Genomic DNA, 14099 nt, shown 5'->3' with positions numbered 1-14099 from the left:
ATTGTGATCCTTGTTAACCCTTCATGTCCAACATGACTTGTAATAAATCATTTAAGTAACTCTGCCTGTCACGTTCCTTTGTTTTACCTTATTAAACATGGCGCCTGTTCTCGTTTCCTCAGGTAAACCTAGCTTGACCAATCAGAGCGGAGAACGATGACGGTTATCATGACAACAAAAGACACTTCCGGAACTCGAAGCCAATAGAAGGAGAAGGGGCGTGCCAACCACGACCAATTATTTGTAGGGGGCGTGCCAACCACAACCAATTATTATTAGGAGGCGTGTCGTATAGTCGCGGCGCTGAGATGACGTAGTTGCCTTTACTAAGATGGCCGCTCAGGTGTTTGGGGTATGGGTCGTGCAATCATTTTAATGAATTGCTCATCTATGAATATACGAATAAAATATAGAATCCCGGCTCATCTCCGCTTCTTTGGGTAAATGTTCAGTGAAAATGAATGAGAGAGTCGCCCATACCTCATAGATCGAGTCTTGTTTTCCATCACTAAACATGGCGGCGACAGTCCGAGCCTGATGTCAGTGTCTGGCCAATCAGAAGCGTCGATGATCTGTGTTGTCATGACAACAGCCATCGGGCCCGACAGACAGATACCGGGGGTGGTGGTGGAGGGGGGGATGAGACAGGACCACAGACAGTGCTGGGAGCCGAGCCAGAGAGTGAGCGGGGAGGTGTATGGGGAGCCCTGCAGGCCACAGCCCGGAACGGTGAGTGCAGCCCCCGCCATGCCGGCTCCGCGCCATCACTCTCCTGACACCTGTCACTCACTCTCCTGACGCTGGGGCTTTGTGCTGCAGATGGGGGCAGTGTAATGTATCGCGCTGCTGCCAAGTTCTCATCCTGCAGGTGCGCGGACCAGGCAATGCTCCTGGGCCAGGGAAGTTTCTTGCACTTGTTATGGGGTCACTGGAACTTTGTTATGGGGGCACTGTGTGTGTGGTGGCTGCCATAATGGGGGTGTGCAAGGCTGACCTCTTGTTATAGGGTCCCTGGGGGTGGCTGCACTTGTTATGGGGGCCCTGTGGTTGGCTGCACTTGTTATAGAGCCCCCAGGGGTGGCTGCACTTGTTATGGGGGCCCTGTGCCTGCTTACACTTGGTATGGGAGTGCTGTCACCGGCTGCACTTGTTGTGGGGGCCCTATAGCCAGCTGCAGTTGATATGATGTCATTGTAGCAGGCTGCACTTGTTATGGGGGCCCTAATGCTGTTTGCACTTGTTATGGGCTTACTGTGACTGACAGCGTCTGTTATGGGGGCCTTGTGCCTGGCTGCACCTGCTGTAGGAGCCCTGTGCATTGCTGCAGCTGCTATTGGGGCACTGTGCTTTGCTGCACTTGTTATGGGGGCCCTGTGGCCAGCTGCACCTGTTATGGGGGCCCTGTGGCCAGCTGCACCTGTTATGGGGGCCCTGTGGCCGGCTACACCTGTTATGGGGGCCCTGTGGCCGGCTACACCTGTTATGGGGGCCCTGTGGCTGGCTACACCTGTTATGGGGGCCCTGTGGCTGGCTACACCTGTTATGGGGGCCCTGTGGCCGGCTGCACCTGTTATGGGGGCCCTGTGGCCGGCTACACCTGTTATGGGGGCCCTGTGGCCGGCTGCACCTGTTATGGGGGCCCTGTGGCCGGCTACACCTGTTGTGGGGGCTCTGTGGCCGGCTACACCTGTTATGGGGGCCCTGTGGCCGGCTGCACCTGTTATACGGGCCCTGTATCTTGATGCACCTGTTATGGGGGCCCTGTAACTGGATGCACCTGTTATGGGGGCCCTGTTATAGAGTCTCTATACCTGTGATTCTCCACCTGCCTTCCTCTGCTTTCTCCAGCACTTCTCTATGGTGATGGGTAACTCTTGTAGTTGCTTTGTCTTCCCCGCCAGCCTTGTGAATCACTTCTGGACAGTGACATCTATGGCTCTTTGTATGGACGGGACTCACCATGCGCTGTATTCAGACAGTGTGACGGTGTGATATGCTCCTCCGCCTCCTTTGGAATAATGTCCGGCTCAGTTTCGCAGTGACCTCTGCCCCCTCTGTGTTACTGGAATAATTTAGGGCTTTGAGGTTTTGTCTTTCATGCAGATGCCCTGTCCCCAGGAGAGCGGGGTGGGGGGGATTGTGTTCCTTAGGTGATGTACTAAGGACTTCGCATTGTTATATACAGGATACAACTTTACTTATACATTAGATCCAAAGCCTCCCGCTCACTGACAGGCGCATTATACAGTGCACTATATGGCGGCGTATGAGCTGGAGAGAAATATTGGGAAATTGTGTTAAATTTTTTTTGGGGAAAAAAATTAACTTGAATTGTATTTCTTGTGACCCACGTGTGGATGAGATCTGAAGGATGAAAGCCGCCGCCATGTGGTGCTGTCACCGCCCTTATCCCGTGGGGGGGGGGGCTGCATGGGTTACAGAGGTGGGGTCGCTCTGTTATTAAGACAAGTGGCGTCCTGGGAATTGCGCTCACTGCTGACATCATCCGCCAGATCCATTACACAATTAAATCATCTCGCCAACCGTCTGGGGGTAATGACACTAAAGAGCCCCGCTGCAGACACCGCCTCCGGCCTACTTAAAGGGTTTATGGCTACTGTAAAGGAAATCTGCTAAGATATATAGTCAGATCGCAACACAAACTCAGTTTTATTTTATGTGTTATTGAAGTTAATGGATTTTTTTTTTTTGCTTTATTGTCATTAGTGCAATCTGTTATTATGTAATAATAGGAATAATATTAGTAACTTATAGTAGCCAAAGTATGCAGCATTCCTGCAAAACAATGGCAAAAAAGATCAGCAAGATGACGCTACCTGTTTGCATCTGGTTTAAAAGCTCATCTGCAGTACCAGCTGTGACCTGTAGGCAGAGGTGGCGCTGTTTTCTGGCAGGTTTGCTCCCCGGCTCACCCTGCACTGTGAAAACCACAGCTACTTTCTTCTAAGAATAGCGCCACCCCTGTCCTCAGGATGTGTGTGGTATTACAACTGGGCTTCATTCACTGCAAAACTCACACCCAAACTGAGGAACAGAGTCGCTGCAGGCCTAGGGTTCCGATCCTTTAGGCCCCGCCTCATTGACACTGCAACTCCAGATTAAAAGATCATTTATTATGAAATGGACGGCACAGGGGCTATTTGGACCCCGGAACTGCACATGAAATGACCATGGCAAAGCGACGGTATCGGCGGTTGGGGGGGTCGGAGGTGCCGACAGATTCACTTTAAGTAAATCGTAAGGGTTTCCCAACTATCAGCTGTATTCTATAGGACAGTGTCCCCCAACCTGGCTCTCAGAGCATGATGGGAGTTGGAGTTCCAGGTCTCAGATGTGATGGTCTCATGATGGGAGTTGTAGTTGTGGCAGATTGAGAGCCACAGGATGGGGAACATTGCTGTAAGGCAGTCATAGGGAACCTTCGGCCCTCCAGCTGTTGCAAAACTACAACTCCCATCATGCCTGGACAGCCGAAGGCTGTCCAGGCATGATAGGAGTTGTAGTTTTGCAACAGCTGGAGGGCCAAAGGTTCCTCATCCCTGCTGTAAGGAAACCTGAACATTTCAATTTCCCTGCAGCACCCCCACAGGAGAAATGAAGCATTACACCATGTCTATTCCCATTACTAGCTCTTCTGTGTAATACAGGACAGGACGGGTCCTCCAGGAGGAGAGACGCTCTTTGTTAATGCTCAGTTAGCGTCTATGACCTCCGCTCGGAAACGCCCATAAGAAAGGATTTATAAACTACACAGCCCCTTAGGTCTCCTGTAGTCAGCGCTCCGATAAATTTCCATACATTTAGGCGCTGGACATCTTTATGCAGTCAATGCATTTTTCATGCAGCAGTCAAAACACATTAGAAATGCGGCGATGAGCGAGCGCCGAGCAGGCGTCTCTGTACAAGCCGTGCATCCCAATGCTGAGGACTGAGCCCCCCGCTCCGCACCATTACTTACTACAGCCTCATCCCTGTCAGCGACTTCACCACAGGCTCATAGTAATAAATTATTTACCCCCATCCACATTATAAGTGGTACAGCCCAAAGCTGAGTCTGAGTAGCAGCATAAGGCCCTGTTCATATTGCACTTCTGGCCGCTTTTCCTTTGGGCTGGTGATTGCATTGGCCTGTGGCGCAATAAGAATAGCAGGGCTATAGATTTAAAGGGGTTATCCAGGATTAGAAGATAACTGGTATATTCAAAAGACAGCGCCACTTCTGTCCTCAGGTTGTGTGTGGTATTACACCTCACATCATTTACTTCAATTAAGTGAGCTGTAATACCACATACAAACTGAGGGTATAGGTGGTGCTAGAGTGCTCCCTACTGCTTTAGTCATTGTGTATAGGAGCTACCAGAGACAGTGATGCACTAAGGGTAGAGGGATCTGGTCAAAAGAGAACTGAACAACAACAGCTTTATTGCTCTCGACAGACAGGACACTTGTTGGCCATAACAACACCACAACCAATCAGAGATCAGTTTTATATCTGTATAAAGCATTGATAAAAAGTAGATACAACAACAGCAGCTTTATTGCTCTTGACAGACAGGACACTTGTTGCCCATAACAACACCACAACCAATCAGAGATCAGCTTTATATCTGTATAAAGCATTGATAAAAAGTAGATAAAACAACAGCTTTATTGCTCTCGACAGACAGGACACTTGTTGCCCATAACAACACCACAACCAATCAGAGATCAGCTTTATATCAGCATTGATAAAAAATAGATACAAAAACAGCTTTATTGCTCCGGACAGACAGGACACTTGTTGCCCATAACAACACCACAACCAATCAGAGATCAGCTTTCTATATTTCTATTTGAATTGAATGAAATACAAAGTGGATTGTCAATGGCTGCTTCAGTAGTCATTTTCCCCTTTGTAACGACGCTCTGAGGGTGAGTCACACGTGAAGGGGAATTAGCTCAAATGGTAGAGCGCTCGCTTAGCATGCGAGAGGTAGCGGGATCGATGCCCGCATTCTCCAATTAATGTTTTAAAGATTATATTTTAATTATTTTTATATAAACAAAAATTCTATATCTGTATATCTCTATCTCCCTCATATTATGAACTCATACAAGATGTTCAAGAATCATTATAACACAATGGTGAAAGCCTCAGTAACATCAATGGGAAAGCCTAGTGAGTAATATACCCCACTGTACTGGGGTGACTGTGTTCTCATATCAGAGGGCACAGCGCCTGTGTTATCCATGTGAAGCGTTGGTGGTATAGTGGTGAGCATAGCTGCCTTCCAAGCAGTTGACCCGGGTTCGATTCCCGGCCAACGCAGCTGGATTTTTTTCATCCAAAATAATTGCTATCTATTATATTCATATGTAATATTTTCATAATTGACTTAATATAACATAACTTAACATAATATTAGTATATCACTAGTCTGATGCTGGGAGGGTGATCACCGAGGATGGATATATTAGTATAACACTAGTCTGTATTAGTGCTGGCACTGTGAGCACTGAGGATGAGTATATCACTGAGACTGTTATCACTGAGGATGGATATATTAGTATAACACTAGTTTGCAGCTGGGGCTGGAATCACTGAGGATGAGCTGTAGCTGCTGTGCTGGTTACAGTGTACTGAGCCGGGGTTTCCATTCATATCAATGAGCTCTGGTACACGTGGTGGTTACTTCCATGCAGTGACTGTGCTCATTGTGTGTACGGTCACATAGCCAATAGAGCCGCCTCCCTTCAGGTTCCTTCGATAGCTCAGCTGGTAGAGCGGAGGACTGTAGTGGAGATCCGGTGCTGTAATCCTTAGGTCGCTGGTTCGATTCCGGCTCGAAGGAAAGTTTTTGTTTTACATCCTGAAATTATTTGGACGATGATTTGATGTTTTTCTATAGTTTTTTACATGTATTTTTTTTTCAGACTCAATGTAAATGTTTTTATCGCTTCCCCATTTTGTATCGTGCTTTGTACTCATTTTCCCATGTTGTCCACTAGGTGGCGCTGCTTTATTGTACAAACCTGACATATTCCATACTGGGCTGCTATACCAACATGTATTGGGTGATGGCCAGAGAGCAGTTCCTTATTTGAGTGTTGTCATGATCTCATTATAGTTGGCAGGGGATGATGGGAGTTGTAGTTTGGGGACTGTATGGCTGGCACTTTTGCCACTATTGTTATAATATCACATCAGCTGCTGCAGATCCTTCATTTAAAGAAGGGTTTTGTGCCAATGATTGATTATTATTATTATTATTATTGATATTAGGCTTCTGTCTTCTTATAGGAAAGAAGTGCTGCAGCAGCTGAGGTATACATTGTAAACAATAATGTATGTATGTGATTCCAGACTTTATCGGAGGGGGAGGGGGGTTATTTTACTGGGTGACTAAAGGAAGCACTCCATCCCCAGTATTGTTTCATCAGCCACAGCGCCGTATATTCACTTGTGGCTGTGCCTGGTACTGCAGCTCATGACATGACCTCTTGTTTGTGCTCTTTATCTGGCAGGTTTCGCTCTTCTGTGTGACCTCGTGGAGTGATGACACTGACTAAAGGCTCCTTTACATATTCCACCGGGGAGGAATATTATGGAGAGTGGAGAGAAGGTAAGAATGGAGAGAACACGATTGCTTTGGCTTAAAGGGTCTGTCCACTATCCAGAAAAAAAAAAAATTAAAATCATCTGGTGCCAGAAAGTGTCATAGAGTTGAAATTTCCTTCTATAAAAAAAATTTCCAGTCTTCCTGTACTTATCAGCTGCTGTATGTCCTGCAGGAAGTGGTGTATTCTTTCCAGTCTGGAGAGCAGGAGAGGTTTTCTAAAGGGATTTTCTGTTGCTCTGGACAGTTCCTGACATGGACAGAGGTGGCAGCAGAGAACACCGTGTCAGACTGGAGAGAATACACCACTTCATGCAGGACATACATCAGGTGATAAGTATCGGAAGACTGGAGATTTTTTAATAGAAGTAATTTACAAATCTTTGAAAGAAATTTTTCGGGGGGTGAACTACCTCTTTAAGCACATTAAATTTTTTAGGAAAAGGGTGAATGGAGCTGCAGTGTTCACTCCTGACTGTCACTCACTTCACACAGGGAACCAATAATGGTGGCAGTGCCAGTGGTCAGACCCCCGGTAATATCGTACAGAGACCGGTAATGGTGGCAGTACCAGTGGTCGGACCCCCAGTAATATCGTACAGAGACCGGTAATGGTGGCATTACCAGTGGTCGGACCCCCGGTAATATCACACAGGGGACTAATAATGGTGGCAGTACCAGTGGTCGGATCCCCGGTAATATCACACAGGGGACTAATAATGGTGGCAGTGCCAGTGGTCAGACCCCCGGTAATATCGTACAGGGGACCAATAATGGTGGCAGTACCAGTGGTCGGACCCCCGGTAATATCGTACAGGGGACCAATAATGGTGGCAGTACCAGTGGTCGGATCCCCGGTAACATCACACAGGGAACTAATAATGGTGGCAGTACCAGTGGTCGGACCCCCAGTAATATCACACAGGGGACCAATAATGGAGGCAGTACCAGTGGTCGGACCCCCGGTAATATCACACAGGGAACCAATAATAGTGGCAGTACCAGTGGTCGAACCATCAGTAATATCACACAGGGACCAATAATGGTGGCAGTACCAGTGGTCGGACCCCCAGTAATATCACACAGGGGACCAGTAATGGTGGCAGTACCAGTGGTCGGACCCCCGGTAATATCACACAGGGGACCAGTAATGGTGGCAGTACCAGTGATCGGACCCCCGGTAATATCACACAGGGAACCAATAATGGTGGCAGTACCAGTGGTCGAACCATCAGTAATATCACACAGGGACCAGTAATGGTGGCAGTACCAGTGATCGGACCCCCGGTAATATCACACAGGGACCAGTAATGGTGGCAGTACCAGTGATCGGACCCCCAGTAATATCACACAGGGGACCAGTAATGGTGGCAGTACCAGTTATCGGACCCCCGGTAGCATCACACAGAGGACCAGTAATGGTGGCAGTACCAGACCCCCACTGATCACCTTCCTTCCTGGTAAGCTGATACATGTCGCCTGTGTCCCTACCCTAATAATATACAGTATAGTGATGATCAGAATGGTGTCACATCATCTATTATTATTGTAGGGATCACATTAGGGAACCTCTAATTCTAAACACTGGCAATAATGGCTATGGGACACTTACTTGTTGTTGTTGTTGTTGTAGTTGCTGAACAGGAATGAGAAATCATGATGTCACCAACCTGCAGCAGCTAATGGGACACCAGTGACATCACTGAGCAAGCACTGATGATGTCATAGATAACAATAGATAGAGAAAGAGATGAAGAGATTTATCAAACATGGTGTAAAGTAAAACTGGCTCAGTTGTCCCTAGCAACCAATCAGATTCCACCTTTCCTTTTCCAAAGAGTCAGTGAGGAATGAAAGGTGGAATCTGATTGGTTGCTAGGGGCAACTGAGCCAGTTTCACTTTACACCATGTTTGATAAATCTCCCCCCTTAGTCTCCATAAACCCTGTATATAATCCATCATTTGTCTTTGTATACATGGATAATATGGAGAACATTATAAAAGGATGATGGGAAAAATAATGACCAGTAAAATGGCAGTACAGTAAAGCTCCCATTGGTGTCTTCCGGCAGGTCGCAGGCACGGTATAGGCCAGTTACTGTTTGCGGACGGAGCGATGTATGTAGGACAGTTCGAGAACGGGCTGTTCAGCGGCTGCGGGGTCCTGACTTTTCCGGACGGGTCACGGTAAGATATAAGCAGGGAATGACTATAGGAATGAGCTCAGTATACACTATATCATAGCACAAGGAGTTTATCCTATAGTTGCATATGTCTCCCATAGACTCTCATTGTGGGGCTCCATTCCAGGCCTCCTCTTACTGCAGACAGGATTTCTTAAAGGGGATTTCCTGTCTCAGATATTTATGGCAGATTCACAAGACAAATGCAGGTCCTATCTCTGGAACACGACTGTTCAAGGGAATTGGCACAAGGATGTAGGCAGTGAAAGAGATTTTCCCTACTTCTTAAAAGAGTCCCCTGACAGTAATGTGATTGATATGGTGTAAAGTGAAACTGGCTCAGTTGCCCCTAGCAACCAATCAGATTCCGCCTTTCATTCCTCACAGACTCTTTGGAAAATGAAAGGTGGAATCTGATTGGTTGCTAGGGGCAACTGAGCCAGTTTCACTTTACACCATGTTTGATGAATCTCCTTCAGGCTGCCTTTACACGTACCGTATCGCTACGTCATTATCACTGCAAGTTTCTCGCACATAAATCCGCAGCGATACTGATTGCTATCAAGTCAATGTATGTGTATTCTCGCTGCGTGTTTGGTGCGATTTTTACATGCGAGTATTTTGTTTTTCACATGATTTTCTCATGCGAGTTCAACACCACAAAAAACGCAGCTACTTTTGTGCGAGTTTTGTGCGAGTTCGGTGCGATAAATATGCAGCAATACGGTACGTGTGAAGGCACCCTCAAAGTGTTTAGCTTCTCCACAGCACCACCACAGGAGAAAGAAGGCATTACACATTGCCCATTCACATCAATGTGTTGTCTGTCTAATACAGCATGGGTCCTCCAGCAAGGAAACCCTCTGTAGTTTTATAAGCAATAGTCAGTATGCTCCAGCACTACAGGAATCCATTATCTTACTACAGTCATCTTTATTAGTACAAAGAGTAAAAATCTTAAGAACTATATTTAAAAAATCCAAATGTTAATCAATGTGTTTTAAAGGGGTATTCCGCTCAAACATATCTTTTGATATATTGCTGCCCATGGTGAGACTAACAATTCCTTCCATACTTGTTATTATCTATTCAGTCTCCTTCCCCCAGTTCTTAGCTGCTGCTTTCTGCTGAAGACACAAAAACAGTGTGTGAACTTTTCTCTCTGTCTCGCCCTCCCTTCTGAGACAGCTTATGTAAGCAAGTCCCTGACTGGCTGTATCTGCAACATTGTAGCTTCTTTGTAATGCTGGGAGGATTCATCTGAGGTCAAGTTGCTAATGAACTCTCTGTGATTAATCCCCCAGCATTACAAAAGAAGCTACAAAGTTGCAAATAAAGCCAGTCAGGGACTTGCTTACATCAGCCGTCTCAGAAGGGAGGGGGGGGGGGATATGCAGAGAACAGCTCACACACAGATTTTTGGGTCTTCAGCAGAAAGCAGCAGCAGTTTAAAACTGGGGGAAGGAGACTGAAAAGATAATAACAAGTATGGAAGGAATTGTTAGTCTCACCATGGTCAGCAACATATCAAAGGTTATGTGTGAGTGGAATACCCCTTAAAAACACATTGGATCGTGGGCAGCAACATATTAAAAGTTATTTTTGAGTGGAATACCCCTTTAAGTTAGTTTTTTTTTTTTTTTTTTTTTTTTTTTTTTAAAGGCCTTCTAGTCACTCTCCACTGTGACCAAACACAAGATCCATCTCTAGTATTCCTTAACAGGGTGTATGAAAATGGGTTTTGTAAAAAGGACATCCCCTTTAAGGTGTACATTGTAGCCCCCTTATTGAGTTCTTATGGTCCATGTGGAGTACCCAGTCTTGGAGGACTTACAGTTTTTAGTAAACAAGCTTTTATATGTTATTAATACCTTATTCTTTTCGGCAAGGTATGAAGGAGAGTTCCTTCAAGGAAAGTTTCAAGGAGCCGGTGTATTCACCAGATTCGACAAGATGAAATATGAGGGTGAATTTAAAGGGGGCCGCGTTGAAGGCTACGGTAAGCCGGGAGCTGTGTAAGCTGTATTGTATTGCCTTTTATTACTACTATTACTTCTGAACTACAATAGTAAATTAGATGTAAGCACTGGGTGGTGAAGACTTTGCTTCAGGTCTCAGACACCATCGTAGTTCACAATTTCCAGGTTTACACATCAGGATTTCTACACAGAATTTTCCCCGGCTGATCCGCTTTCTGCCAGACCAGTGATCTCAAATTCACGGCCCTCCAAGCTGTTGCAAAATTACAATTCCCATGATGCCTGGATAGACAAAGCTTTAGCTATGACTGACCAGGCATGATGGGAATTGTAGTTTTGCAACAGCTGGAGGGCCGCGAGTTTGAGGCCACTGCGACAGAGGAATTGACGTCAATTCCTCTGGCAGATTCCACTGGTGGAATCCCATTGAAATGAATTAAGCAGTGAGTTTCTGCTCTGAAATTTTTTAGCGTGGAATTGGAAAAATGAATGAATTTTATTAAATAAAGAAACGATGTTGCGCTGAATTCCGCCAGAGGTGATTCCGGGCGGAACACTTTGCTCACGGATTCAGCGCTAATTACTCGGTGTGAACTGGCCCTTACTGAGGATATGTAATCTATGGTCGAGCAGTGAGTAGCAGGGAGAGTATCTCCAACAAGTGGCACCAAAGAGCTCTCTTCCTTCTGGACAAGGGGTCATTTGCATATTTTTTTCCCCCAGTAAAGCAGTAAAGCATTGCATGGCCTGTAAGCCTTCATATGCCAGTTTAACCCACTCCTTAAAGAGAAATATAACATGATTCAGGACAGTAAACTTAGGGGCTGAGGGGTGGTCGAGCTTCTGTGGTCCTGGCTAAGGTACATATTGCTAATGATACTGAGCTGCCCCTGATGTCTATAGAATACATGTTAGCATTAGAATACACACTAAGGTTGGGAGAGCTGTCTGTGTCAGTAGCTTTGCTACACGGTACCATGGCTGCAGCACTAGTGACACAGACAGCTTGCCCCAGTGTAATGTCTAGTCCATGTCTAAAACCTTAGATCTCCAGCTGTTGCAAAACTACTGTACAACTCACATCATGCCTGGACAGCCAAAGCTAAAGCTTTGGCTATCCAGGCATGATGGGAGTTGTAGTTTTGCAAGGTTCCGTACCCCTGGTCTAGTCTAATGCTAACATGCATTATATAGACATCAGGGGAGGATCAGTATCACTAGTAATTTAACTCTGATGGGACAATCTTGTGTAGCCCTGCAGTTCCCAACACAGTCATTGGTGGCAGCAGAGAAGCTCGTACTGCTGCCATTCAATAAGATAATGTTTTAAAACTGTATTTAATACAAAAAAAATGTATTCACAAGAATTCCCCTTTAATATATTTTGGCTTTATCATTTCGAGCTGTCTCTAGTTTCGCTCCCCGTCCCGCTCACTTATCTTCTTCTTGCACACTCAGGTCTTTTGACATTTCCCGACGGTTCCCATGGAATGCCAAGGAACGAGGGTCTCTTCGAGAACAATAAACTGGTAAAGAGAGAGAAATGTCAAGCTGTAATCCAGAGGGCTGTAAGTGCCTCCAAAGCGTCCTGCTGCCTGGCCGCCAACCAAGTCTAAGAGGACGGACGCCTCACCGATCACATTCTACAAGTGCACTCACCTTTTTTTGATTTATTTATTTTTTTCCTTTCGCTTGTTTACACTGCTTGCTGGTAAAAGCAGCCGGACTGCCGTAGTCGACGCTCTGGATGGCATATAGCGCTCTATATATATAGATATATGTTTATTTATACGGGGACAGAGTCTTCTTCTATGTAATAAGCTGCTGCTCAATCCAAGTGCAATGGAACTTATACAGTGCCTCCTCCAGGGGAAAAAAAAAGAGCCCAGCAGCTGGGAATGAATCCAATTCCTGCAGTATATTCCGACACCTATCCCTTAGATCCCCTTCACAGGGTTTGTCTTTTCGTCTTTGCACAGTATTTGCATGGGCATTATAAGTTGAGGACTGAAACGCGTGGAGGAAGAAGAGGAGGATCATCATCACTACCTTGGAAGTGCATGGTGTATATACCTGCCTAAGGAGGTGTAAATACAACCCATCGCCCTTCCTTATGGGTGGTAGCCTCTTTCATGGGGCCACCCCCCTCCATAGAGATCACAAGGGGAGAGGAACCCACTCAAGGCTTATGAGGGCATGGTGTTAACTAAGGGGTCTTGTATCCTATATGTGCGCCTATTATCTCTCCATTGATAAAGTTGATACGTATCAGTAACATAATAATAATTAATGTATTCTTATAATCAGCAATAATTGGTGCAAATCCTTAGCAAGAGATTACAGGTAAAAGCAAGTATTTGCATGCGGGGGGTTTTAAGACTGTTCAGGTACTGTATGGATGGGGTATAAAGACGTCTATACACATAAGAGTCACCTGAACCCACCGATTTCGGCAGAACTGTTCGACTGTCTTATGTGCCTGGGGGCGTCCGTTGCTCCATTCAGAACACATAGATGCTCAACCAAACTGAGCATACATGAGGGCTTGGGGAATAGCTGGCAGCTGAATAAGCATGCATGCGTATAGGGGGGATGGGAGGAATAGCTGACGGCTATTGAATATGTATGGGGGCCTTTAAGGGGTATTCCTATCTGGACATGTATGGCATTTTTCTACAGAATATGCCATATATATCTGATAGGTGCACGTCCCACTTCATCTTTCTCAAGATCCAGTGCCTGGGGCCCTTGGTACTGAGATAGCCCATTGGGAATTATTATATTGGGAATTACCCTTTAAAGTGTCACTGTCGGTTACATTTTTTTTGCAGAAATCAATAGTACAGGTGATTTTAAGAAACTTTGTAATTGGGTTTATTAGCTGAAAAATGCATTTTTATCATGAAAAAGCAGTTTGAAGCTCTCCCCCCCTGTCTTCATGGTTCTCTATGGAGAGGGGAGGGGTGGAGGGAGATGAGGCACCAAAACAGGACAACAAAGAGTTATTTTACAGCTACATCGGCTATCTCCTCTGACAGTCAGCACCGACCTCTCTGACCTCTGAATACTGGCTTTCACTCAGCTACCACTGTGTAATCCTTTGTTCTCTGCTCTCTGCTGGCCACTAATCTCCCTCCTCCCCCCTCCCCTCTCCATAGGTTACACAGGGCCCGACTGATATAAAATAGTCGAGATTTCCTGATAATGAGCAGTGGATGAGAGAGAGGAGGGGGTGGCCTGGGGAAAGTTTTTTTAAATGGCATATTTGCCTAATAAACCCAATTACAAAGTTTCTTAAAATCGCCTGTACTATTGATTT

The 14099-nt window shown here is 45.8% G+C and overlaps 1 protein-coding gene and 3 non-coding genes across 6 annotated transcripts; all 4 read left to right on the top strand.

Moving 5' to 3' along the window:
- Nucleotides 1-638: 638 nt before the first annotated feature.
- MORN4 (MORN repeat containing 4) lies at nucleotides 639-14099 on the top strand. 3 transcript variants are annotated; one of them, XM_069978900.1, is made up of 5 exons: nucleotides 639-729; nucleotides 6526-6623; nucleotides 8691-8805; nucleotides 10691-10800; nucleotides 12239-14099. In XM_069978900.1, the coding sequence occupies exons 2-5, from the start codon at nucleotides 6557-6559 to the stop codon at nucleotides 12394-12396; spliced, it is 450 nt and encodes a 149-aa protein (XP_069835001.1). In that variant the 5' UTR covers nucleotides 639-729; nucleotides 6526-6556; the 3' UTR covers nucleotides 12397-14099. The 3 variants fall into 3 exon arrangements, with proteins under 3 accessions (XP_069835001.1, XP_069835002.1, XP_069835003.1); XM_069978901.1 differs by lacking the exon at nucleotides 639-729 and adding an exon at nucleotides 4865-4932; XM_069978902.1 differs by lacking the exon at nucleotides 639-729 and adding an exon at nucleotides 6311-6325.
- Nucleotides 4949-5021, top strand: TRNAA-AGC (transfer RNA alanine (anticodon AGC)). The gene has a single exon. It is a non-coding gene; the product is annotated as a tRNA-Ala (tRNA).
- Nucleotides 5258-5329, top strand: TRNAG-UCC (transfer RNA glycine (anticodon UCC)). The gene has a single exon. It is a non-coding gene; the product is annotated as a tRNA-Gly (tRNA).
- On the top strand, nucleotides 5762-5852 carry TRNAY-GUA (transfer RNA tyrosine (anticodon GUA)). The gene is given in 2 exon segments: nucleotides 5762-5798; nucleotides 5817-5852. It is a non-coding gene; the product is annotated as a tRNA-Tyr (tRNA).

Source organism: Dendropsophus ebraccatus, chromosome 8 (genome assembly GCF_027789765.1).
Source record: "Dendropsophus ebraccatus isolate aDenEbr1 chromosome 8, aDenEbr1.pat, whole genome shotgun sequence".
Taxonomy (NCBI): Eukaryota; Metazoa; Chordata; class Amphibia; order Anura; family Hylidae; genus Dendropsophus; species Dendropsophus ebraccatus.
The sequence above is the reverse complement of the archived record's forward strand: the minus strand, read 5'-3'. Positions and strand labels throughout refer to the sequence as shown.

Excerpts from the sequence above, each read along its gene's own strand:
- MORN4 (XM_069978900.1), top strand. The coding sequence starts at position 6,557 with ATGACACTGACTAAAGGCTCCTTTACATATTCCACCGGGGAGGAATAT. Across the intron at positions 8,806-10,690 it reads ACTTTTCCGGACGGGTCACG|GTATGAAGGAGAGTTCCTTC; the intron begins GTAAGATATAAG and ends CTTTTCGGCAAG. Across the intron at positions 10,801-12,238 it reads GGGCCGCGTTGAAGGCTACG|GTCTTTTGACATTTCCCGAC; the intron begins GTAAGCCGGGAG and ends TTGCACACTCAG.